The sequence below is a fragment of the Lolium perenne genome, chromosome 1 (assembly GCF_019359855.2).
Source record: "Lolium perenne isolate Kyuss_39 chromosome 1, Kyuss_2.0, whole genome shotgun sequence".
Lineage (NCBI taxonomy): Eukaryota > Viridiplantae > Streptophyta > Magnoliopsida > Poales > Poaceae > Lolium > Lolium perenne.
In genome coordinates this window covers 78,436,399-78,463,009 of record NC_067244.2, presented here as the reverse complement: position 1 = coordinate 78,463,009, position 26,611 = coordinate 78,436,399, and the positions used below count along the sequence as shown (strand labels likewise).

The 26,611-nt window shown below is 42.8% G+C and overlaps 1 protein-coding gene and 1 long non-coding RNA gene across 2 annotated transcripts; one reads left to right on the top strand and one right to left on the bottom strand.

The window, feature by feature from the left end:
* Positions 1-1,660: 1,660 nt before the first annotated feature.
* LOC139838531 (uncharacterized) lies at positions 1,661-4,865 on the top strand. Its single transcript, XR_011755659.1, has 3 exons — positions 1,661-2,226; positions 3,561-3,647; positions 4,511-4,865. It is a non-coding gene; the product is annotated as an uncharacterized lncRNA (long non-coding RNA).
* A 994-nt stretch (positions 4,866-5,859) lies between these two features.
* Positions 5,860-9,665, bottom strand: LOC127294075 (uncharacterized). The gene is made up of 2 exons (XM_051323823.2): positions 9,017-9,665; positions 5,860-7,339 (listed from the first exon to the last, which is right to left on the bottom strand). The coding sequence occupies exons 1-2, from the start codon at positions 9,505-9,507 to the stop codon at positions 7,072-7,074; spliced, it is 759 nt and encodes a 252-aa protein (XP_051179783.1). The 5' UTR covers positions 9,508-9,665; the 3' UTR covers positions 5,860-7,071.
* Positions 9,666-26,611: the final 16,946 nt, after the last annotated feature.

Genomic DNA, 26,611 nt, shown 5'->3' with positions numbered 1-26,611 from the left:
TTTAAGTTTCCATTTAGCTAAGAACATGTATTTTCAACTAGTCTTAGTATTTGTTTGCTCATCTGTTCGTTAAACTAGCATTTTATATCCAAATGTATAAATATAAATTACTTCCGAAATCAAATCTGATAAGAATTAGAATTGTTCCTACTTCATATATCCAAGGACAGAAATAACCATCAATTTGATATTGTAGTATAATTTTGCTAACCTATGCCACTAATAATAGGTAAAAATTTGTATGTACAATTGAAGTAGTTACATAACATATGTGCCAAATAATACGTAAAAACAAATTGTGCATTCTGGAGTCGAAAATAAATTTTAGGCCATACTGTAGTACTGAAAAATATACTTATACTTCTGTTCATTATCTACTTCTTATAGATTGTTGCTCCCATAGTCCTTGTTTGGTTCAGTATGGCGAATTGATAACCAAGAGAAATCTTCAGATTTGATCTATTATAATCTAGAAAGAAATCAAGAATCTTAGGAAATGTTATCTAATTAGGGACAACCAACATGATTAAGAATTAAGTAGACATCATGTATACTCCTGTGTATCATAACAATACAATGGTGAACTGCAACCTAGTATTAAAAAGGTAACACATGTTACCATGTATTTTCTTAAGTGTTAACACATGGATATGACGGTTAATAAACAGGTGGACATATATAAATCAAATCTGGTAATGATATTTGTGTGCTAGAATAATCAAGCTTTCATTTGGATGAACTACTATGTAAAAAAATTGAATTAATAAGTTGTACGCTGTGATCAATTAGCTGCTAGTGTATAAATGGTAGAATATCAAGTATAAAGTGATCATGCTTATTCATAATGACATGTTATAAATTATCAGTTTAGCTAAATACCATTCTACATAGTCAAGTTTAATAGCCATCTGGTTGTTAATTCAAAATGATTGCTTATACCGTAAGTGTCGAAATCCACCTATCAGATTGATATTTCTTTTTCCAAATTATGAGGTTCTATGAGCAAGTTGTTTTGAATTTCCAACCTAGTCATTTTGCATACATCACGTATCATATGTCCACTTTGTAATAGTGTTATCTCTCTTTATTGGTTGATCATAGTCTGCTCTCTCAACTTGCATACATCACTCTCTTACCTCAAATTTCGAGGACGAAATTTTTCTTAAGGGTGGTAGGATGTAATTAGTTCAGGAAAATACAGGCCAGAAAATTTCGTTTATACTTAAGTGAGACTTATATGTTGCTAGGTTTAACCATGCTATTGGTGACATCGCGCCGGCCGGGAGCAGTGTTGATCGAACCGTAGTTTTTGGTGATAATCATATATGTGTGAACTACTGGTTGTTAAGCATTGCATGCATTTCATAACTTCAAACGAAATTGAGCTCAAGTAATTCCAGAAACAAATATAATAATAAATAAATAAATAAATAAGATACAAGAGTAATAAGAAAATGAAATAATTCTTTAAAATTGTCAGATGCATGTGTGTTGCAATGTTTGTGTCAATCGAACCGAGAAAACATGAGTTTGCCGGGTGTGCGCTCAAGACCATGAGGTTACCAGAATTATTATTTCTCGTAGAATAATATTTTCGAGAAAAGCTATTTTCCGGTGTAAGTGATTCCGTTGGTGCAATTCTTCCCAACCTTTGTTATTTTACTAGTGCCTATCCTCACCACTCCAGGGAATTACCATATCCGTTGTCAGGCAGGGGAGTAGCCACCGTAGCAAATGGGACACCTCACCTTTCCTGTAGAAACTCATGGATGAAGGGATCGATTTGGTCATCTCCTCATTGTAGCATCACTACAGGCCTCATTCTCATCTCTCTGTGCCATCTCTACCGAATCCTGAGCTCCTGCACCATGGCCCCTATCTTAGGGACCAAGATCCTCTTTATTACCACCATATCAGATCCCCGCAGGGTCCTAATTTGATGACATGGTTGTGGCTTAGAATCGAATCATCAGGGAAGAGGGGAATCGAAGTGGGGAGAATCACCACCGAGGTTACAGCAGAGGCAACATCACAGTCATCCATCAGTGAAGGCAAGCGGCAAGCAGCCGGGGTCGAGGTCAAGGGGCCGTGAGCAGAAAGAGGCGCGCCGCCGGACACCGAGGCCGTTGTCGTCGTCGCCGGAGCACGTCGGGCCGTCGGCAACCGCCGTCCATACTGACGCTGGTGATCAGAAAGAAATTTCCAAGTCCATCCTCAATCAATCAGGTAGACCTTACACTTTAAGGCACAAAGAATCTGATCTCTGGCATGCTTGTGTGTTCATCCTATACATGGTTGTGAGAACATAGAATAGGGATTTAAATGAAATAAGGTGAGCATCCGTTTGGGTTAATCATCAAGAAGTTAGGAATTATTCCCCAAAGAGTACTAGCCGCTAGCATTTTTATTGTTGTCTCCGAAAACTGGTACTGTTATCTCTGAAAATACAATACTGGAAACCCTTTCTCTGAAATTTAGATCTGTTGTAGCATTTTTTATTGTTTGGGTAAAGTTCAGAGTTGAGAGTAAGATCCCTATTCCGAAACCAGGGATCAAACAACCTTTGTTGTAGTATCAGCTAGCAGTATTCGTACCGTGTTGGCATGTCGATGAAAATGACGAAAATACAGTAAGAATTCAGTAAATCAATGCTTGCTTGTTTGTGATTCAAAAGAGTAGGTTAAGCTCAGCTGAACCATATGGTCAGTTCTGGGGCATTTCATCTAGTATACTATAAAAGTTGACATCCAACTAAAATGTGTATATTCTGAAGCTGAGAACATTTGTAGTGTTGTTCTGTTTCGGGTATTATGTCAGTGCTCCCTGACATGGATGCCTAATAAATTCTGGCAACACATGGGTAAAGAAACACCTGGGAGTTGAAACTGAAGTGGTTACCTAGCATAGGTCAATCATGTCACTGTTCATTTCAAAGTAGTTTTGTAGCAATGACCAAATCTTCAAGGTCATATTGGAACTATCAAATGTCTTATAGTTGTACTTGTAGCTCCATGATTACATCTAATATCTCACTTTGATGTTTAAATAAAACCTGTCTGCTTCACCAACACCATTGGGACTTAATTAACTAGTACCGGGTTGATAGCTCATGCTTTATGTACTAGCATCCTTGCTCCAACATGTAGTACTGGAACATTGAAGTAATACTTCAGCGTGGTGAAACATGTACGTGTTTGCTCGGTTTAATCATAGAAGTAACTAGCGGACTATTTCCCTACATAGCTGTAGCATTTTATCCGGACCAATAGATCACTTCATGTTTTTTCTTATCATCCTATTTCAAAGAGAACCATGACAAACCTAAGACTCAAGTTAACCAAATTATTATGCTAAACTATGTAAATCAGAATCTCCTTATGAACTGAAATACGATTTGACCAAAGATAAATAAGAAATAAGTGAGTTGATCAGCATCTAAAATATGTACCTTTACAATGAATCTTAGTCAATTATTGGTTACTCCGTTAACATGTATAGCTATCATACCCTGTGATGTGCATTTCTGTATTAGTGTTGATTGAACTTCATTGCATTTTCAGTTTGGATCTTCTTTGGATTTCTTATGGTTGAATTGAACCTTCGTCATTGATCTTCAATGATTTTGATTTCTCTCCCGAGTATCTCAGGCAAGTCCATTCTTGCATACCGGTTGATTATTTTTATCAAAGTATTTGCCAATCTACTATGTGATATCACCTGCATCAAAGAAAAAATCTATATGACAAATAATATGACATAGATTAGGTTGATCGACTGATGGAGCAGTCGGTTAACTATTATGGCTGGTGGTCGAACCCTGTGTGGAGGCTGTTAAGCCATTGGAAGGCGGGTTCGACTACAAGGGATATCACCATTAGGTTTTAATCAACAATTGCCTTCTTGAGCTCAAGCGCCGTAGTGACCGCGTTGACCACATGACCCTGAGTGGGAAGGGCGAAGCTAAAGTAATTCCATCTTATGGCATATCTCCCAGGGATGGCAGTTGGGGTGTGACCTCTACTGGAGGTGACCAACTGTCTAAACAAACTAAAGGCCTCTACTGAAGACGTTAAACTGATTGGGCGGGTAGCTGGTTTTGCCAGCTACGATGTGAGATATGTCAAGGAAGATGGGTGAAAAGGCTCCGTGATCCAAAGCCTGGTTGTGAGTGTGACGGCATGATCACCAGGTTGCGGATAGTCTGTGGGTAAAGTAACGCACCTCTGCAGAGTGTATAAAATTGTGGCATTGTCACTCCCTGTTCCGGGAAGGAGCTGCGAACGTGGCGAGAAAGGAATCCACAGGGGATTCTAACAGCTCGTGAGGCAAGAAGATCATAGATTTCAGAAATAAAACTTGAACTCTTTCCTAAAAATGTTTCCAAAAATCAGTGAGTTGCTGGACTATTGGTCCTAGTAGTTGATAGTGCATGAAAATTGTTTTGTTATATATCCTGGACTTGTTGATTACTTCGTGTACTCACCCCCTTCTACAAAATCCCCCTTCTTAGATTGTGAGCTGGTGGATGCGGGAGTAGAATATCCAGACCTCCATGAGGAGGAGTTCGAGGAGGTGGCAACCGCCGAAGGAGGAGTCAACTACTACATGGACTTCAATGAACAACCTAGTGCTGATCAGTAGAGTTAGTAGTGTGTTTGCAGCAAGAGAATACTTGAGAGTCTATTATTACTATAGTATAATCTTAGTTTGAAATTTTCCTTGTTCTTACGGAGCTCTTTTTGTGTATCTGGTAGAACCTTGTATTATGTTTCAGTTTGAAGCTTCTTCGAATCTTGTAATATAATTTCGTACTTTGGACCGCTCCAATGCTTATGTTGTGCTACTCTGATCGGCATATTGTTCAAGATACTTCACTTCCCTTGCAATATGTCGAAGACTTGCATGTTACTATCTTGTAATATGTCGGGTCGCTTCAGTATCGCTGATGTATAAACCTCGATACAGATCATAGCTGATAATGCTGACCTCATAAGAGTTCGCTGATCGGGGAGGCAACGGTAGTGAGGATGTGCGACCAGGGCGACGGACGTGGCGGGGGCGGGAGCCTCTCGCCTCGGGACGTAGGTGACCGCGCGCGGGCTCGTGGCGCACTGGCAGGGCTGCGGCAGCAAGGCGGGGCGGCGCAACTTGCCGCGGCGGATGCAGGGGCAGGGCTGCTGCAGCGGCAAGAGTGGATTGTTGCGGTGGCAGGGGCGGGGCGGCGCAAGTTCTACGGCGGGTGCAGGGGCAGGGCAGGGCTACGGCAGCGTCCGGCGGCTGTTTTGGCTCGGGCTCGAGGCGCACAGTCAGGCGCTATGGCAGCAGCGTCAGCCGGCAGCAGGTGTGAATCGTAGGTTTGGATGCCGTTCGCCTGGAGGAGAGGAGCTGGTGCTGATGATTTGTATTCTCCAGGTCCTGGACAACCACGGTGTGCTGCGTCAGGGCGTCGGAGAACGCCATGATACTGCGTGAGAGCATCTCCAACAGCCGCGCTAAATTTTAACGCTGTTGGAGATGCTCTGAGGGCAGAGTTCCGCTGGGAGAGGGCGATAGGCTGCTGTGCAAGGGTGCTGCAGGAGAGCGAGCTGTCGAAGAGCGTTGGCGTGAAGGTCTGCTGCTGCTTGAAGGCGTCGCACATCAGCAGTAAAAGTGTAAAACACTAACTAATCTCTATGTAGGCCCAACGAGAGTGATATCTTGTTCAACCAGAGAGCTCTTTCAAGATAGCAAGAGACTGGATCCTGGCCGCTGCACCAGCTCATGCAAAGTGAAAATAAGCCATGCGGGTATACAGGTCAGAAATGTAGTCGGAAAAAAATACCATGGCTGGTGTGGAAGTGCAAGACAACCATAAAGGGATAAACAAAACAATAAACACGCTCACTCCAAGTTATTCACACTTGATACAACTAGCAACAGGAAACCATTCTCATATCAGGAAGATGAACAAATCTGTCAGTTCTGTTAGTCATGTCCTATATAGTACCAGGCCATCATCCAATATCAGCCATCCCAAGTGCAACACCAGCGTTCTGCCACATCTTGCCCTAATGTCACATTCATGTGTTGGTGGTGCAAGATCAGACAAATATCCATCATTCCAGAAGTTACCATCTTGTGCCACAAGGATATCATGAAATTTGATTGTACTACTAGGAAACTACAGTATCTGTTGTATATCTAGGGCTCCTACCTTGCATTAATATCAGCTATCTCATAATACTTGCAGGGCTCCTTCCTTTGTCCATGATGCAGTACAAGATCCTCTCCATGTGAAACATCTCTGGTGCAACGCAAGCATTCCGGCTAAACCATGGTATCAGGCGACAATCCGTGCCGTAGACATCAACATGTACAGGAAGACCACTCTCCCTTGTAGTTCCTTACTTGTATGGTTCCTCTCTCAGGATCGGCACTTCTGGCATCTTCGGCAGAAGCAAAAATTCCAGTTATTACCATGCTTTCAGTCCTTTCAGCAGAAGTTAAAGTTGAGCTCACAAACAAGGTACACATTTGCATCTTGAGAAATAGGAACAGTGTATACTTCACAAGTTCCAATAACAAGTTGAGCATCAAAGAAACACCAAGCTGAATAACAGGACAGCCATCGCATGGTATACATGACCCAAGCTGAAAGAGGCAATGTTATTTACTCCACAAGAGGCACTCAATTAAAAATCCAGTTCAGAATGTAACGGTTGAACATATTGCTTCACAACTCACCACCTTCTTTAATCAGCAATCGGCAAATGCACCGACCCAGTATATACCTAAAGCATACCTTACTATCAGAAGATCATGGCTCAGCACATCAATTGAATCAACCATAGCCGTCCTGCAGCATGTTCAACCAGCCATCAATCCCATACAGAAGCATTTTGCTAGACATAAATGAAATCCTGAGGCGAGCAATTGCGAACCCTCGCCGGTTGATACTTCCACCACTAGCTCGTTGAATTAACCTTTTGTTTGCCATTTGCTATTAACTGACAACCAAGGTCATACAAATTGTCTCCCCAGTCATGCACACCACTTACAGTTTCCACATTCCATATCTTTCAAGGACAGAGCTCAGTCAACTTTCCCATCTTTGGGGCATTTCTTCCCTTCTGCAGCACTTCGGGATCGTCGCCTTCTGGCTTGGATCTGACGGACGGTTTCAGCAACCAACACACTAAAATCTGGGGAGATCTGGCCAGTAGGGGGTGGATTAAAGCCAACCTTCTTATAAGCCTGTGATATGTTCCTCTGAGATCTTATTAAGTGAACATTGCAGAGGGAGGGAACTGATGCTTTTAAGATGGGCCTGCCACAGGTAATTCGCCCAGAATCCGCAGTACTGAAAATCATCAAGAGTCTAGTTAGATTGCTACAATAAAGCTCTGTAAATAGAAGGAAACTAAGAGAAATGACGACCCATTCTAAAAAATAATTAGGTCATTGGCCGCAAGAAAAATATTTACAGGCAGCAAAACATAAGTCAGCTACACTGAAGAAGAATAGCCAGGGTCAAACCTGATTGTACAAAGAACCAATCTGGATTGGGTTCAAACAGAAAAGAAAACCCTCTATGTAGTCAATACTAATAAACCAGAAGAATTAACTACACAGAAACATACATGGATAAGCCAATTCTTGACAGAGAGAAACTGGCCATACTTAAATGAATCAAAATACAATATTCATTAACAACAACTTTAAGTTCATTATTGATCTCCAATTGATAAATCCAACTCCTGCAAACCACATAATAAAACCTATACAACTAGAGATCTAACTTTTGACGCACATCAAACCGAAGAATTATACAGCTCGAATTACTGTACTTCAACATTGGAGCAGAGAGTTTAAAGATGGCCCCAAAGACAAAGCAAATCAATCACAAACCTAGTTAATCCCACAACACTTCATATTGCTTCATCCCACTGGAAGCATAAACACTTTTGTTGTCAGATCTACAAAATATGAGCTTTCTGTATGGTTGGGCTTATCTTCCAGAGTGATTAAATTGCAAAAAGTGCTTTTAGCTCCCGAGCTCCAGTGCTCTCGCTATGTTAAAAAAAAATTAAAAATATTTTTACAAGTTATAAAAATCATGGAAATAATTCTGAAGAATGTCATTGATACATCCCACAATCATGCAAAATCCCAATCCGAAATTCTATTTATTTTGAGCTAGAGAAAAATGACAAAATCTGATATGTTTTTGAGATTTGAAAATGACTACTCTGATCTACAATTTTGTCATTTTTGTGTAGCTCAAAATATTAAGTATTTGAATTTGATTTTTTGCACGTTTGTGGGGTACATCTTTGACTATGTGTGGATTTTTTTGCAGATTTTTTTGAAACTCAAAAATATGATTTTTATTTTTTTAAAAAAACGAGATCACTGGTGCCCATGTGCACCAAATCTCTGTCCATTAAATTGACAATATATAATTAAGATTAAGACCTCGACTTGTTGCCTTGGGACACAGACCGTAATATACAGGAGCATCATACAGTCAACAATACAGGTCTTTCCTACAGCAGGCTGGTGCCAGTTATAAGATTAAAACATCAAAACATATATGCGCTCAAATCTACACGGAAAGATTGCAATAAAATCAAAGTAACTTGGGTTCAAACTCTTATCCAAGGTGCAGCAATGCAAAAACAGGATAGGAGACCAAGCGAGGGCAATTATTTTGTGCAAATAGGTAATTCCTTTTTGCTAGAAAGGACATATGGTGGGCGAATTTCTCTCCCCAAGAAAAGATAGATAGCATCTGCACACGGGATCCCTCTGCATACTATAGTAATCTGGATAGTATCTAGGCATTCTTCAGGCGAAGCTCCTGATCTAATCGACCAGAACAACATGGATAACCTCGAAAGAGAGATCAGGAGCCAATCTAAAGAGACGGCGGCATCGCTATCCCTCGAAAGATGGCTAGATCCAGAGCAGCCGAAAGAGGAACCCTAACGAGACCAAGATCCAAGCTTTCCGCTGTACGATAGAGAGGGTGTCTCACCTCTTGATGATGTGTGCGCAGCCCTTGTATAGCACCTGCGTGCGGTCGATGAGGATGTGCGAGTGGCAGTACTTGGCCATGGCCATGGCCCGCACCTTGCACCCCGTGAATCCGCACTTCTTCCGCCTGGGCACCGCGCCGGGGCCAGGCTTGGCGTCGGCGCCCGCGGCGGAGGGCGGCTGCTCGGCCTCGAGCGGGCTGCGGCCGAGCTCCCAGACGTACTGGCGGTGGCGCGCGCGCACCTCCTCCGCCATGGCCCAGTAGAGGCGGCGGTAGACGCCGACGAGGCGCGCGGCGCGGCGGCGCCGCCGGCGCAGCACCTCCTCCCGCGTGAGCGCCTCCGCCGTGGCCTCCATCTCCGGCGACGGCGGGCCGCCGGGCGAGCTAGGGTTTCGGGCCTCCGCGGCGGCCGCGTCGGGCTCCGCCTTGGGCGTCCTCAGCCCCGGCGCCTCCGGGCTGGTGGTTGCGGGCTGCCGGTAGGAGGAGGTCATGGCGCGCCGGGATTGTCGCCGGATTTGGGGCAAGGTGGGGAGTTGTGGTGGAGGATGGCAAGACGGAGAGAGGATGGGGGAGTCGAGTCGAGTCGAGTCGCGTGGATGGAAGCTCTTCTCTTGTTTGTTTAACCGTTTATTAGGAAATCGCACCTGACGGCACGGGACGGGTCTCTGCCTCTCTTCTCTTCTCTACGTCTTCTACGTTCTCGGCCTCGAATTTCCATTCGAATCACGAGAGATTTAAATGGAGCGGAGGTTAACCATAACGAGGAAGGGAAATCTCTGCCGATTTATACTACATAAATGCAGCATATATGATATGCACCCACTATTCTGCATTCATCATTTGAGACTTTGAGCAAATCTCAACCGATGGAGATGGATCCTTCCTTGTACACAACATTATTGTACTAGGAATTTCATAGGAGAGGATTTCGCAAGCAAAATTGGTTTTCGCGCGTTTTTTTTCCAACCGGTTTAACGGTTTTTCATTAACCGCTCGACGAAAAGACATTGTTCGTTACAGAAGGTACAAGACAAACATATTGCCATCATAAGGTGGAACAACTGAAATAGGAATAGGAACGAGAGTACCACTAGGGGGCTGCTTCCCAAACTTTCATGTGTCGCACGAAAAGGAAAAAAAGGAAACATCTCATATTTATTTAAAAAATTGCGCCAAAACACACTCTTCTTTCTCGCCCGCGCGCTAAAAGAGAGCCCGCTTGTAGAGGTACCGGAGAAATGGGGGTTCCCCTTAGATTAGTTTTTGAATTTTTTTGTGAAATTCTTACTCATTAGAATTTTTCCTATTAAGGCCATTTGATTCAAAGTTGAACACTCCAAAAATCCTATGAGATGTTTACTTCTCTAGAAATTTCATAGGAGAGAATTTTTGCAAAAAAAAAGTTGTTGTTTCGCGCGCTTTTTTTCCAACGGCCTAACCCTTTCCCATTAATCACTCAATGAAAAGACATTGTTCGTTGCAAAAGCATTGAAAAGCGAGTTGAAGCACTAATGGAAAACCATAATGAATGCTCATTATCCAAACATCTACTACAATGCAAGGATCCATTACCACCACAACTACACAAAAAATAGCATAAGCTAGAAAAACTGAAATAGGAATATGAGCGAGAGTACTACTAGGGCCGGTTCCCAAACTTTAATGTGTAGCATGAAAAGAGAAGTGGAAACATCTGACAGGTGTTGGAAAAATTGCGCCAAAACACACTCTTATTTCTCGCTCGCGAGCTATAAGAGCCTACAGGAGAAATGGGGTTTCCCCTTAAGTTATTTCTCAAACTAACTTTAAAATTAGACACAATATCAAAGATCTTTTACAAGAGGATACTTAACATGGTGGGACGATTAGGGTCTACGCATAAGGGCCTTTAGTTATTCACAACAATGCAGATTCCTCTTTGGGATGCCAAGCTCGTCCAAGTGTGGATGCCATGATCGAAGATAAAGATACACCTTGACTATTGGCATGAAGATCATCGATTTAAAGATAAAAATATGATATGATTAAGAAGAAGAAATGAAAATAGATTTCTTGTGTGGAGCTCAATTTATCCATTATGCTCTAGCTTATGTGTTAAGCAATGGATGATCAAAATATTGGGAGTTTAATTTCAGGAGAAGAACTCAAGTCTTGCTATAAGTCAGCATCATGATAGACTCATGAGTTGAGCTTGACCAAGATTTAGAGCATCATCAAGATATTATGACAGTGCATGAGGAGATACAAGGTTGATCAAGAATAAGATCGAAGATTGGATTCAAGTTGGTCAACACATGAAGTGTAGAGAATGTACCTCATGGGATCATGTGATCTTGTGGCATGGTAAGCGTTGTCAATTATGCTTTGTGAACTAACCCATCATATATGTGTATTTGTATTTCTATGTGAGTTAGGTATCTTTCCATGGAATGCATAAAAAGCAAGATCTCATATTGCCCATGAGAGGATGACATCAAGTGGTGATCATCATCAAAAGGTTGAGAAGGGCAAGTTTAAGATGAGCATACTGAGAATATCTTGCCGTCCATTTGGTGATAATGGACATGTGAATATGTGCCTTAATTAAGCTATCCCATAGTGGTGTATGGGGGAGCAAACTTTGAGTCTTCACGAAGCACCAATTATGAAGTTAAGCATTCCGTCTTGAAAAAAGTATGAAGCGTTGTCATCAAGGTCAAGCATGATCAGGAAGGAAAAAAATATCCTTGCTAGGTTTTCCGTTAACCAGTCTCAAGGTGGTTGTTAGGAGATCGGGTTATAGGATAGATAGCCGCACCATCAAGAAGGGCTTTCGGTTAGGTAACTTGATCAAATCGTATTAGGGAGCTTAACCTTTTGCATACTTTGGATCCCCTTACTCTTATTTCTTTTTGGTGTTTCTCTGGGTGAGGTTCTTTACCTTGTTGCTAGATCTTCTACAAACCCGAGCTCATTAAAAATGGAATTCGTATGCATCTTCTTTTGTGTTTTCGAGTTTGAAGGTTTTACTAGTTCTTCTTTTAGGAAGGTTTCATACATCTCCTTATTTCATATTTTAATACTACTCTTTATTGGGTCTTATAGCCTCTATTAGATAGAGCTTGTTCTTCAGAAACTCAATTCGGCTCCCGGGTGTGTATGATCTCTCTACCATAAAAACATATTTCCAAGTGTTAAATTTTTTGACAAAAAAAATTTACATGTACATCTCCATAATATATGTGTGTTTGTCACGTTTCACGAAAAAATAATTTTTTTGTAGTCTACATGAAAAATAGAAAATTTATCGTGTGATAAGTCTTTGTTTAAGCACTAAATTTTGTCTTTTTTACACACGTCACATGACAAGTTGTTTTTTTATGAAACGACTTCGTGAGCGCGTAGCGCATGAAGATGTACGTGCGAAAATTTTGTTTCAAATTCTTTGATATCTCAAAATGTGTCTAGCATGCATTTCAAAATAAAGAGAGCATACGCTCCCATGTGCCAAAACATCACTCCCTTCTTCCTTGTTGTTAGCTTTCCAAAAAGCCCAATTTTGCTAAAATTGGAGCTTGCATCCAGTTACCACAATTCTCGTTAGCTTCAGCAAAACCGGTGCGCATACCAGGGCAGCCGGGCTCACGCTGGAATAAATTGGCAGCCGCCGAAATTTCCGGTATATGCCGAAGCACTATACGATAAGGCATTTTAGCAAAGGATCAGCGACTCGTCAGACGTTCTGGCATGGAAACCGAGTGACATAGGCATCCCCAATGGGCCTGCCGAAGATAGTACCAGGGTTTACTGAAGGCCCACAAGACGAAGAATACGAAGTTTCGGAAGCCCAATTAGTTTTAAGGAAAGATAGAGTTGTATCAGGAAATATAGAGTTTGAAACTTTACGGGTTGAACTCAGAGAGTCTCCCGGAATCTGTAATCTTGTGTAACACGGTACCCTCGGCTCCGCCTCCTATATAAGGGGGAGTTGAGGGACAAAGAGAGGATCGAATCCATTGTCAACAGAACCCTAGTTTCTTAATCGTCGAGTACTTTTCGGCTGAAACCCTCGAGATCTACTTGCTCTCTACTTCCAACTAAACCCTAGTCTACGATCCGTAGGCATTGATAAGTTAATCTCTTGTCAATTGGCGCCGTCTGTGGGGATTAGAGGCGACAAGGAGCTGATCTCGATGGCACGTTCATGATCGTCGATGTCTTCGGTAGCAAGCAACGCGGTGGATAGAGGTAAACGGATCGAAACTGATCTAGTCGATTTTGTTCCTCACCCGCCCTCCCGTTTGGATGCATATGCGTATCTGGAGGAGCCCATGGAGATGATGTTCGGAAAGTTACACTTCCGCGTCGAGAAAGAAGGATCGTATCGTCTCGAGTTTCCGACTTCGTCGGGACTGCTGGAGGTCGATTCCGATTTTTCGGATTCGACGTCATCAATTGAATCAGGCGATGAAGAGATTTCGCCGCCACGCTTCATCAACACCATGGCAAGCGAAAAGCTAGCCAAAATCTTCGGCAACATGTCTTTCGAGTCGTCCGCGGACTCTGATATAAGCAGTGACTCGGACAGCATCAACAGCCTCACCTTCATCGACAGATCCATTGCTGTTGGAGAGGTCTTCGCCGATCTATATGATGGTGTCACCAATCCCGACAAATATCAAAGTTCAAAATATCATCAGATCTATGCAATTGAAGATACAAGTCTACCACAGGAGGAGACATCAGAGAACTTCGACGACGCAGGAAATCCATGCGTCGATCCCGCAGATCTCACGCGAGGTTTGGGGACCAAATATATTGGGCCTGGAACACGAGAGATGGTGCAATTTCCGCAGGCAGTATGGGATAGAGTTACAAGAGCCATTGATGGCACAGAGCCAATGACTATAACGGCGACACCTGAAGAGTTACAAGCTTACCAATATAGACTTGCTCGTACTAGACGGGAGCTCGAAAAAAAAGAAAATTGAGCTAGATAGGAGGCAAGCCGCGGCTTCCGTGTCAAGCAGGCGAAGGGCGGAGTTGAGCCGACAATCAGGTACTTCGGGAGATAGTCACAGAGCAGCTCGGAATAGAGCAAGATCTCGGCTGCAAAACATACCTGAGGCTGATAGGGAGAATCTAGTTCAAAACCTAGACATTTCCTTTATGTCCATAGACACAAAGGGGAATATTATTCCCAAAACACCGGAAGCCGGATACATGGCGACACAAGATTTCATCTTGGCGTCCAGACCACCTCCTGGAGACCCAAGGGAACCATTGTATAACATGGCCATGGCAGGAGTTGGAGTGATAGGAACAGCGTTTGCAGGCACGCCTACCGAAGGATCAGCAAGGCAAAATAGTCCACGACCTACTGCAGCGGTGCAAGATCCCGCAAGAACAAGTGGGGCAAGAGATGCAGCTACTCAGGCAAGGGTGGATAGAGCGCGACAGGATAGAAGGGAACGCCGGCACTCACCAGAGGTCAATGAAGAAGATATGTGTGGGCTCCCGTGTTTCACAAGATGAGTCCGCAAAACTCGAGTTCCATCAGGGTTTAAGCTACCCGATAACTACAAAAAATTCGATGGCCTGCAAGATCCTGAGGATTGGTTAGTTGATTATCTCGAGACGGTGAAGCTGATGGGTGGAACTAGAGCAACAGTCATGCAGAGCATTCAAGTACACTTGAGTGGAGCCGCACGATCATGGATAAAGAAGCTGCCTAGTGGGTCTATCGACAGCTGGGAAAGTTTTGAGGACATATTCGTAAAGAATTTTCGATCCACATGCAAAAAACATGCATCACTGGAGCAGTTGAGGGCGTGTAGATAGAAGCACGACGAGTCAATGAGAACGTATATCCAGAGATGGAATATTATAAAAAAACTCGGCGGAGAACATATCTGACGAGCGAGCTATGGATGCATTTGTTGCTGGTATTTGAAGGGGGGACTTTGTCGAAGATCTGGGAAGGACTAACCCAAAAACGATATCAGCACTTATGGAGATAGCGAATCAGTGGGCATATGGAGAGGATGATGTTCACAACAAGCGGCACAGATCGCCGGGGGAGGATCACAGTCGGAACTTTCAAAATAGGCGACGATTTCCTCGGCAGTTCTCAAATTATGATGCTCCTGGCCAAATATCGGTTGGATTTCGAGGAAACAATGGAGGAAATAATCGAGATGATTATCAGAGGAGTGGCGAGCAGCGTAACGATTACAAAGATGACTCCCATCATAATAGACAAAATAGCGGGCCAAGGTTTCAGAGGCCGTACGTCTCACCCGAAGACCTCCTAAACGGACCATGCCAAATGCACTTTTATCTCGATAACAATGGAAAGAGGCAATCAGGCCATCTGCAGAAGGACTGCCGAACTTTTTAAGCAATGCAGAGATATGCAGGGCATGCCAACGCACAGGCAACACCTAGAAATCCTCAGGGGCCAAGAAGTGAGATACACCTTCCACCTCCACCCGCAATTACAGATGCAAATCGACATCAGTTAAAAATAGTGGGAGCTCCAAACCCACCTCCATATATCGACACCAATGGCGCGGTTTCGATGATTCAAAAAGCCAGGCCATCCAATAGAGCTCAGAAAGTAATTTCGCGACAAGTGTTCATGGCAGAAAAGATGCCCCCACCAACAATTGAGTACCTAAATTGGCCGGGTCAGGACATTGGCTTCACCATAGCCGACCACCCGCATCAAGTTCCTCGACCAGGGCAATTAGCATTGATTTTGCCAGCAGTGATCGCAGGATTCGACGTTTCACGAGTATTCATAGATGGAGGCAGCTGTCTAAATCTTATGTACGCGGATACATTGAGGAAGATGAATATCTCCTTAGCAAATTTGAAACAAACTGACACACGCTTCCATGGGATCACACCGGATAAGCCGAGCTATCCACTGGTGACGTGGGCACTACCCTTCGGGTAACCGACATTGTCCTATCCTGAATAGACTAGTTGGAGGCCCATGAAGACACCTGAAGGCGAGATGGGCCACTAGGACGGTGCACCAGAAGGTTCCTTGACGGGCAAGACAAGGAAGCAGCCGAACAAGGAAAGATCGGATCTAAAAACTATTGTAAATCTAGTCGTATTCGGTTAAGCCTCTTGAGACCTGGCCTCCTATATAAAGGCCAGGAGAGGGGCTGCCGAGGGACACGATCAATCTTAGCAATCTTAGCCAGCAAAAGCTTAGAGCTAGGTCACCTTAGCAATATCCATCTCGACGAGATCTCAGCCGAACTATTCGTCACCCCATTGTAACCCATTATCATCATAATCAAGAACAGACAGGCAGGACGTAAGGGTTTTACCTCATCGAGTGCCCCGAACCTGGGTAAATCACTCTCCCCGCTTGTCTGTGAACCGATGTCTCGTGTCAGCTTGCAGGATTCCATCAACCCTAAGCCCCTATCAGAGGGCATTGGCGAGGAGTACCCTCGACAACTGGGAAAGATCAATCTCGATGTTTAGTTTGGAACCCGAGAGAATTACAAGATCGAAAGGCTGGAATTTGAGGTTTTCGACTTCCCGTCACAGTACCACGCTTTGTTGGGACGACCAGCCTACGCCAGGCTTATGGCGGTACCACATTACACATACTTGTTGTGGAGGCTCCCTAGACCCAAGGGACCAATTACAGTAAAAAGGTAGTTTTGCGCTAGATGATAAGTGCGACAAAGATTTTCATCGACTGTCAGAAACCTTCGGGATGCAAGCAGAGTATATGGAGTCAAGGCTCACAACTGACTATGATGTGTTGCCAGACGTGGGGAGGCCGCTCAAGGAACCAACCTTTAGCACTATGATACGTCTCCAACGTATCTATAATTTCTGATGTTCCATGCTAGTTTTATGACAATACCTACATGTTTTGCTCACACTTTATAATGATTTTATGCATTTTCTGGGACTAACCTATTAACAAGATGCCGAGGTGCCAGTTCCTATTTTCTGCTGTTTTTGGTTCCAGAAAAGCTGTTCGGGCAATATTCTCGGAATTCGACGAAACAAAAGCCAAACATTTTATTTTACCGGGACGGACCAGAACACCGAAGGAGAGACGGAGAGGAGGCCCAGGGCCTCCAGACCACAGGGCGGCGCGCCCTAGGAGGGGGGCGCGCCCAGGTGTGGTGTGGGCCCCCCAGGCACCCCCTTGCGCCGCCTTGACACGCGTACAACACGCGACCGTTGGGAACCCCAAGTGGAAGGTGTGATGCGTACAGCAGTAAGTTTCCCTCAGTAAGAAACCAAGGTTTATCGAACCAGTAGGAGTCAAGAAGCACGTTGAAGGTTGATGGCGGCGGAGTGTAGTGCGGCGCAATGATGACGCGTAAAGCACACGCTCGTTGGGAACCCCAAGTGGAAGGTGTGATGCGTACAGCAGCAAGTTTCCCTCAGTAAGAAACCAAGGTTTATCGAACCAGTAGGAGTCAAGAAGCACGTTGAAGGTTGATGGCGGCGGGATGTAGTGCGGCGCAACACCAGGGATTCCGGCGCCAACGTGGAACCTGCACAACACAACCAAAGTACTTTGCCCCAACGAAACAGTGAGGTTGTCAATCTCACCGGCTTGCTGTAACAAAGGATTAACCGTATTGTGTGGAAGATGATTGTTTGCAGAAAACAGTAGAACAAGTATTGCAGTAGATTGTATTTCGAAGAGAATTGGACCGGGGTCCACAGTTCACTAGAGGTGTCTCTCCCATAAGACAAACAGCATGTTGGGTGAACAAATTACAGTTGGGCAATTGACAAATAAAGAGAGCATGACCATGCACATACATATCATGATGAGTATAGTGAGATTTAATTGGGCATTACGACAAAGTACATAGACCGCCATCCAACTGCATCTATGCCTAAAAAGTCCACCTTCAGGTTATCATCCGAACCCCCTCCAGTATTAAGTTGCTAACAACAGACAATTGCATTAAGTATTGCGCGTAATGTAACTAGTGACTACATCCTTGAACATAGCACCAATGTTTTATCCCTAGTGGCAACAGCACATCCATAACCTTAGAGGTTCTTGACACCCCTCCAGATTCACGAGACATGAACCCACTATCGAGCATAAATACTCCCTCTTGGAGTTACTAGCATCAACTTGGCCAGAGCATCTACTAATAATGGAGAGCATGCAAGATCATAAACAACACATAGACATAGCTTTGATAATCAACATAACAAGTATTCTCTATTCATCGGATCCCAACAAACGCAACATATAGAATTACAGATAGATGATCTTGATCATGTTAGGCAGCTCACAAGATCCGACAATGATAGCACAATGGGGAGAAGACAACCATCTAGCTACTGCTATGGACCCATAGTCCAGGGGTAGACTACTCACACATCACACCGGAGGCGACCATGGCGGCGTAGAGTCCTCCGGGAGATGATTCCCCTCTCCGGCGGGGGTGCGGAGGCGATCTCCTGGATCCCCCGAGATGGGATCGGCGTTGGCGGCGTCTCTGGAAGGTTTTCCGTATCGTGGCTCTCGGTACTGGGGGTTTCGTCACGGAGGCTTTAAGTAGGCGGAAGGGCAAGTCAGGAGGGGGCACAGGGGCCCCACACCACAGGCCGGCGCGGCCAAGGGGGGGGGCTGCGCCGCCCTAGGGTTTGGGCACCCTGTGGCCCCACTTCGTTTCGTCTTCGAACTTCTGGAAGCTTCGTGGAAAAATAGGCCCCTGGGCTTTGATTTCGTCCAATTCCGAGAATATTTCCTTACTAGGATTTCTGAAACCAAAAACAGAAAACAAGAATCGGCACTTCGGCATCTTGTTAATAGGTTAGTTCCAGAAAATGCACGAATATGACATAAAGTGTGCATAAAACATGTAGATAACATCAATAATGTGGCATGGAACATAAGAAATTATCGATACGTCGGAGACGTATCAGCATCCCCAAGCTTAGTTCTGCTCGTCCCGAGTAGGTAAAACGATAACACATATAATTTCTGGAGTGACATGCCATCATAATCTTGATCATACTATTTGTAAAGCATATGTAGTGAATGCAGCGATCAAAACAATGTATATGACATGAGTAAACAAGTGAATCATAAAGCAAAGACTTTTCATGAATAGCACTTCAAGACAAGCATCAATAAGTCTTGCATAAGAGTTAACTCATAAAGCAATAATTCAAAGTAAAAGCATTGAAGCAACACAAAAGAAGATTAAGTTTCAGCGGTTGCTTTCAACTTGTAACATGTATATCTCATGGATATTGTCAACATAGAGTAATATAATAAGTGCAATAAGCAAGTATGTAGGAATCAATGCACAGTTCACACAAGTGTTTGCTTCTTGAGGTGGAGAGAAATAGGTGAACTGACTCAACATTGAAAGTAAAAGAATGGTCCTCCATAGAGGAAAAGCATCGATTGCTATATTTGTGCTAGAGCTTTGATTTTGAAAACATGAAACAATTTTGTCAACGGTAGTAATAAAGCATATGCATCATGTAAATTATATCTTATAAGTTGCAAGCCTCATGCATAGTGTACTAATAGTGCCCGCACCTTGTCCTAATTAGCTTGGACTACCGGATCATCACAATGCACATGTTTTGACCAAGTGTCACAAAGGGGTACCTCTATGCCGCACTTTGTACAAAGGTCTAAGGAGAAAGCTCGCATTGGATTTCTCGCTATTGATTATTCTTCAACTTAGACATCCATACCGGGACAACATAGACAACAGATAATGGACTCCTCTTTTATGCATAAGCATGTAACAACAATTAATAATTTTCTCATTTGAGATTGAGGATATATGTCCAAAACTGAAACTTCCACCATGGATCATGGCTTTAGTTAGCGGCCCAATGTTCTTCTCTAACAATATGCATGCTTAACCATAGGGTGGTAGATCGCTCTTACTTCAGACAAGACGAACATGCATAGCAACTCACATGAAATTCAACAATGAAAAGTTGATGGCGTCCCCAGTAAACATGGTTATCGCACAACAAGCAACTTAATAAGAGATAAAGTGCATAATTACATATTCAATACCACAATAGTTTTTAAGCTATTTGTCCCATGAGCTATATATTGCAAAGGTGAATGATGGAATTTTAAAGGTAGCACTCAAGCAATTTACTTTGGAATGGCGGAAAATACCATGTAGTAGGTAGGTATGGTGGACACAAATGGCATAGTGGTTGGCTCAAGTATTTTGGATGCATGAGAAGTATTCCCTCTCGATACAAGGTGTAGGCTAGCAAGGCTTATTTGAAACAAACACAAGGATGAACCGGTGCAGCAAAACTCACATAAAAGACATATTGAAAACACTATAAGACTCTACACCGTCTTCCTTGTTGTTCAAACTCAATACTAGAAATTATCTAGACCTTAGAGAAACCAAATATGCAAACCAAATTTTAGCATGCTCTATGTATTTCTTCATTAATGGGTGCAAAGCATATGATGCAAGAGCTTAAATATGAGCACAACAATTGCCAAGTATCACATTACCCAAGACATTAATAGCAATTACTACATGTATCATTTTCCAATTCCAACCATATAACAATTTAACGAAGGAGAAACTTCGCCATGAATACTATGAGTAGAAACCAAGGACATACTTGTCCATATGCTACAGCGGAGCGTGTCTCTCTCCCATAAAGTGAATGCTAGGATCCATTTTATTCAAACAAAACAAAAAACAAAAACAAACCGACGCTCCAAGAAAAAGCACATAAGATGTGATGGAATAAAAATATAGTTTCAGGGGAGGAACCTGATAATGTTGTCGATGAAGAAGGGGATGCCTTGGGCATCCCCAAGCTTAGACGCTTGAGTCTTCTTAATATATGCAGGGGTGAACCACCGGGGCATCCCCAAGCTTAGAGCTTTCACTCTCCTTGATCATGTTGCATCATACTCCTCTCTTGATCCTTGAAAACTTCCTCCACACCAAACTTAGAACAACTCATTAGAGGGTTAGTGCACAATATAAATTAACATATTCAGAGGTGACACAATCATTCTTAACACTTCTGGACATTGCATAATGCTACTGGACATTAGTGGATCAAAGAAATTCATCCAACATAGCAAAAGAGACAATGCGAAATAAAAGGCAGAATCTGTCAAAACAGAACAGTTCGTATTGACGAATTTTAAAATGGCACCAGACTTGCTCAAATGAAAATGCTCAAATTTAATGAAAGTTGCGTACATATCTGAGAATCATGCACGTAAATTGGCTTAATTTTCTGAGCTACCTACAGGGAGGTGGACCCAGATTCGTGACAGCAAAGAAATCTGGAACTGCGCAGTAATCCAAATCTAGTACTTACTTTTCTATCAACGGCTTTACTTGGCACAACAAAACACAAAACTAAGATAAGGAGAGGTTGCTACAGTAGTAAACAACTTCCAAGACACAAAATAAAAACAAAGTACTGTAGGTAAAAACATGGGTTGTCTCCCATAAGCGCTTTTCTTTAACGCCTTTCAGCTAGGCGCAGAAAGTGTGCATCAAGTATTATCAAGAGACGAAGTGTCAACATCATAATTTGTTCTCATAATAGAATCAAAAGGTACCTTCATTCTCTTTCTAGGGAAGTGTTCCATACCTTTCTTGAGAGGAAATTGATATTTTATATTACCTTCCTTCATATCAATAATAGCACCAATAGTTCGAAGAAAAGGTCTTCCCAATATAATGGGACAAGATGCATTGCATTCAATATCCAAGACAACAAAATCAATGGGAACAAGGTTATTGTTAACGGTAATGCGAACATTATCAACTTTACCCAAAGGTTTCTTTGTAGAATGATCAGCAAGATTAACATCCAAATAACAATTTTTCAGCGGTGGCAAGTCAAGCATATTATAAATTTTCTTAGGCATAACAGAAATACTTGCACGAAGATCACATAAAGCATTACAATCAAAATCTTTAACCTTTATCTTAATGATGGGCTCCCAACCATCCTCTAGCTTTTTAGGAATAGAGGCTTCACGCTCTAGTTTCTCTTCTCTAGCTTTAATGAGAGCATTTGTAATATGATGCGTGAAAGCCAAATTTATAGCACTAGCATTAGGACTTTTAGCAAGTTTTTGCAAGAACTTTATAACTTCAGAGATGTGGCAATCATCAAAATTCAAACCATTATAATCTAAAGCAATGGGATCATCATCCCCAATGTTGGAAAAAATTCAGCAGCTTTATCACAGCGTTTCAATGAGTTTTAGCGATTTCGTGCAGTTTTTCGCGCTTTGCATTAGAAGTGGAAACATTGCTAACACCAATTCTTTTATTAGTATTAGTAGGAGGTGCAGCAACATGTGTAGCATTAGCATTACTAGTGGTGGTAATAGTCCAAACTTTAGCTACATTCTTCTCTTTAGCTAGTTTTTCATTTTCTTCTCTATCCCACCTAGCACGCAGTTCAGCCATTAATCTTATATTCTCATTAATTCTAACTTGAATGGCATTTGCTGTAGTAGTAATTTTATCATCTAAATCCTCAGGTTTAGCAGCCATTTTATTAATTAAAGAAGATTGTGATGCAGTACATGTATGAGATTCAGGTTTCGGATTAGCAAGTTTAGTTTGCAACCCCGAGATCTCCCTATTCAGATTTTCAAGTTGATTCCCTATATTCTTCAACAAGGTAGATTGCTCATTCATAGTTTTAGTAAACAATTTATTTTGCTCATATTGTGATTGCATAAAGCTCTTGGTGGATCTTTCAATTTCTAGCATCTTTTCTTCATTAGGTGAAGCATATCTACCATAAGAATTACCATTAGCGGGGTATGGCCTAGAATCATTGTGATTGTTATTTTTAATGAAATTCACATCAACATATTCTTTTTGAGCAACTAATGACGCTAACGGAACATTATTAGAATTAACATTAGGCCTACCATTCACAAGCATAGACATAATAGCATCAATCTTATCACTCAAGGAAGAGGTTTCTTCGACAGAATTTACCTTCTTACCTTGTGGAGCTCTTTCCGTGTGCCATTCAGAGTAGTTGATCATCATATTATCAAGAAGCTTTGTTGCTTCACCAAGAGTGATGGACATAAAGGTACCTCCAGCAGCTGAATCCAATAAATTCCGCGAAGAAAAATTTAGTCCTGCATAGAAGGTTTGGATGATCATCCAAGTAGTCAGTCCATGGGTTGGGCAATTTTTAACCAGAGATTTCATTCTTTCCCAAGCTTGAGCAACATGTTCAGTATCTAATTGTTTAAAATTCATTATGCTACTCCTCAAAGATATAATTTTAGCAGGGGGATAATATCTACTAATAAAAGCATCCTTGCATTTAGTCCATGAATCAATACTATTCTTAGGCAGAGATAGCAACCAATCTTTAGCTCTTCCTCTTAATGAGAAAGGGAACAATTTTAGTTTAATAATATCACCATCTACATCTTTATATTTTTGCATTTCACATAGTTCAACAAAATTATTAAGATGGGCAGCAGCATCATCAGAACTAACACCAGAAAATTGCTCTCGCATAACAAGATTCAGTAAAGCAGGTTTAATTTCAAAGAATTCTGCTGTAGTAGCAGGTGGAGCAATAGGTGTGCATAAGAAATCATTATTATTTGTGGTTGTGAAGTCACACAACTTAGTATTTTCAGCGTTGGCCATTTTAGCAACAGTAAATAAAACAAACTAGATAAAGTAAATGCAAGTAACTAATTTTTTTGTGTTTTTGATATAGCAAACTAGATAGCAAATAAAGTAAAACTAGCAACTAATTTTTTTGTATTTTTATTTAGTGCAGCAAAAAAAAGTAGTAAATAAAACTAAGCAAGACAAAAACAAAGTAAAGAGATTGAGAAGTGGAGACTCCCCTTGCAGCGTGTCTTGATCTCCCCGGCAACGGCGCCAGAAATTTAGCTTGATGACGCGTAAAGCACACGCTCGTTGGGAACCCCAAGTGGAAGGTGTGATGCGTACAGCAGCAAGTTTCCCTCAGTAAGAAACCAAGGTTTATCGAACCAGTAGGAGTCAAGAAGCACGTTGAAGGTTGATGGCGGCGGGATGTAGTGCGGCGCAACACCAGGGATTCCGGCGCCAACGTGGAACCTGCACAACACAACCAAAGTACTTTGCCCCAACAAAATAGTGAGGTTGTCAATCTCACCGGCTTGCTGTAACAAAGGATTAACCGTATTGTGTGGAAGATGATTGTTTGCAGAAAACAGTAGAACAAGTATTGCAGTAGATTGTATTTCAGTAAAGAGAATTGGACCGGGGTCCACAATTCACTAGAGGTGTCTCTCCCATAAGACAAACAGCATGTTGGGTGAACAAATTACAGTTGGGCAATTGACAAATAAAGAGAGCATGACCATGCACATACATATCATGATGAGTATAGTGAGATTTAATTGGGCATTACGACAAAGTACATAGACCGCCATCCAACTGCATCTATGCCTAAAAAGTCCACCTTCAGGTTATCATCCGAACCCCCTCCAGTATTAAGTTGCTAACAACAGACAATTGCATTAAGTATTGCGCGTAATGTAACTAGTGACTACATCCTTGAACATAGCACCAATGTTTTATCCCTAGTGGCAACAGCACATCCATAACCTTAGAGGTTCTTGTCACCCCTCCAGATTCACGGAGACTTGAACCCACTATCGAGCATAAATACTCCCTCTTGGAGTTACTAGCATCAACTTGGCCAGAGCATCTACTAATAACGGAGAGCATGCAAGATCATAAACAACACATAGACATAGCTTTGATAATCAACATAACAAGTATTCTCTATTCATCGGATCCCAACAAACGCAACATATAGAATTACAGATAGATGATCTTGATCATGTTAGGCAGCTCACAAGATCCGACAATGATAGCACAATGGGGAGAAGACAACCATCTAGCTACTGCTATGGACCCATAGTCCAGGGGTAGACTACTCACACATCACACCGGAGGCGACCATGGCGGCGTAGAGTCCTCCGGGAGATGATTCCCCTCTCCGGCAGGGTGCCGGAGGCGATCTCCTGGATCCCCCGAGATGGGATCGGCGTTGGCGGCGTCTCTGGAAGGTTTTCCGTATCGTGGCTCTCGGTACTGGGGGTTTCGTCACGGAGGCTTTAAGTAGGTGGAAGGGCAAGTCAGGAGGGGGCACAGGGGCCCCACACCACAGGCCGGCGCGGCCAAGGGGGGGGCCGCGCCGCCCTAGGGTTTGGGCACCCTGTGGCCCCACTTCGTTTCGTCTTCGGACTTCTGGAAGCTTCGTGGAACAATAGGCCCCTGGGCTTGGATGACGTCCACTGCCGAGAAGATTTCCGGACTAGGATTTTCTGAAACCAAAAACAGCAGAAAACAAAGAATCGGCACTTCGGCATCTTGTTAATAGGTTAGTTCCAGAAAATGCACGAATATGACATAAAGTGTGCATAAAACATGTAGATAACATCAATAATGTGGCATGGAACATAAGAAATTATCGATACGTCGGAGACGTATCACGCAACACCAGGGATTCCGGCGCCAACGTGGAACCTGCACAACACAACCAAAGTACTTTGCCCCAACGTGACAGTGAGGTTGTCAATCTCACCGGCTTGCTGTAACAAAGGATTAGATGTATAGTGTGGATGATGATGTTTGCAGAGAACAGTAAGAACGAGTATTGCAGTAGATTGTATTCGATGTAAAAGAATGGACCGTGGTCCACAGTTCACTAGTGGTGTCTCTCCCATAAGAAATAGCATGTTGGGTGAACAAATTACAGTTGGGCAATTGACAAATAAAGATGGCATGACAATGCACATACATGTTATGATGAGTAGTGTGAGATTTAATTGGGCATTACGACAAAGTACATAGACCGCTATCCAGCATGCATCTATGCCTAAAAAGTCCACCTTCAGGTTATCATCCGAACCCCTTCCAGTATTAAGTTGCAAACAACAGACAATTGCATTAAGTATGGTGCGTAATGTAATCAACACAAATATCCTTAGACATAGCATTGATGTTTTATCCCTAGTGGCAACAGCACATCCACAACCTTAGAACTTTCTGTCACATCGTCCTGCATTTAATGGAGGCATGAACCCACTATCGAGCATAAATACTCCCTCTTAGAGTTACAAGTAACGACTTGGCCAGAGCCTCTACTAGCAACGGAGAGCATGCAAGATCATAAACAACACATAGATGATAGATTGATAATCAACATAACATAGCATTCAATATTCATCGGATCCCAACAAATGCAACATGTAGCATTACAAATAGATGATCTTGATCATGTTAGGCAGCTCACAAGATCCAACAATGATAGCACAATTAGGAGAAGACGACCATCTAGCTACTGCTATGGACCCATAGTCCAGGGGTGAACTACTCACACATCACTCCGGAGGCGACATGGCGGTGAAGAGTCCTCCGGGAGATGATTCCCCTCTCCGGCAGGGTGCCGGAGGAGATCTCCTGAATCCCCCGAGATGGGATTGGTGGCGGCGGCGTCTCTGGAAGGTTTTCCGTATCGTGGCTCTCGGTACTGGAGTTATTATCGACGAAGGCTTATGTAGGCGGAAGGGTAGGT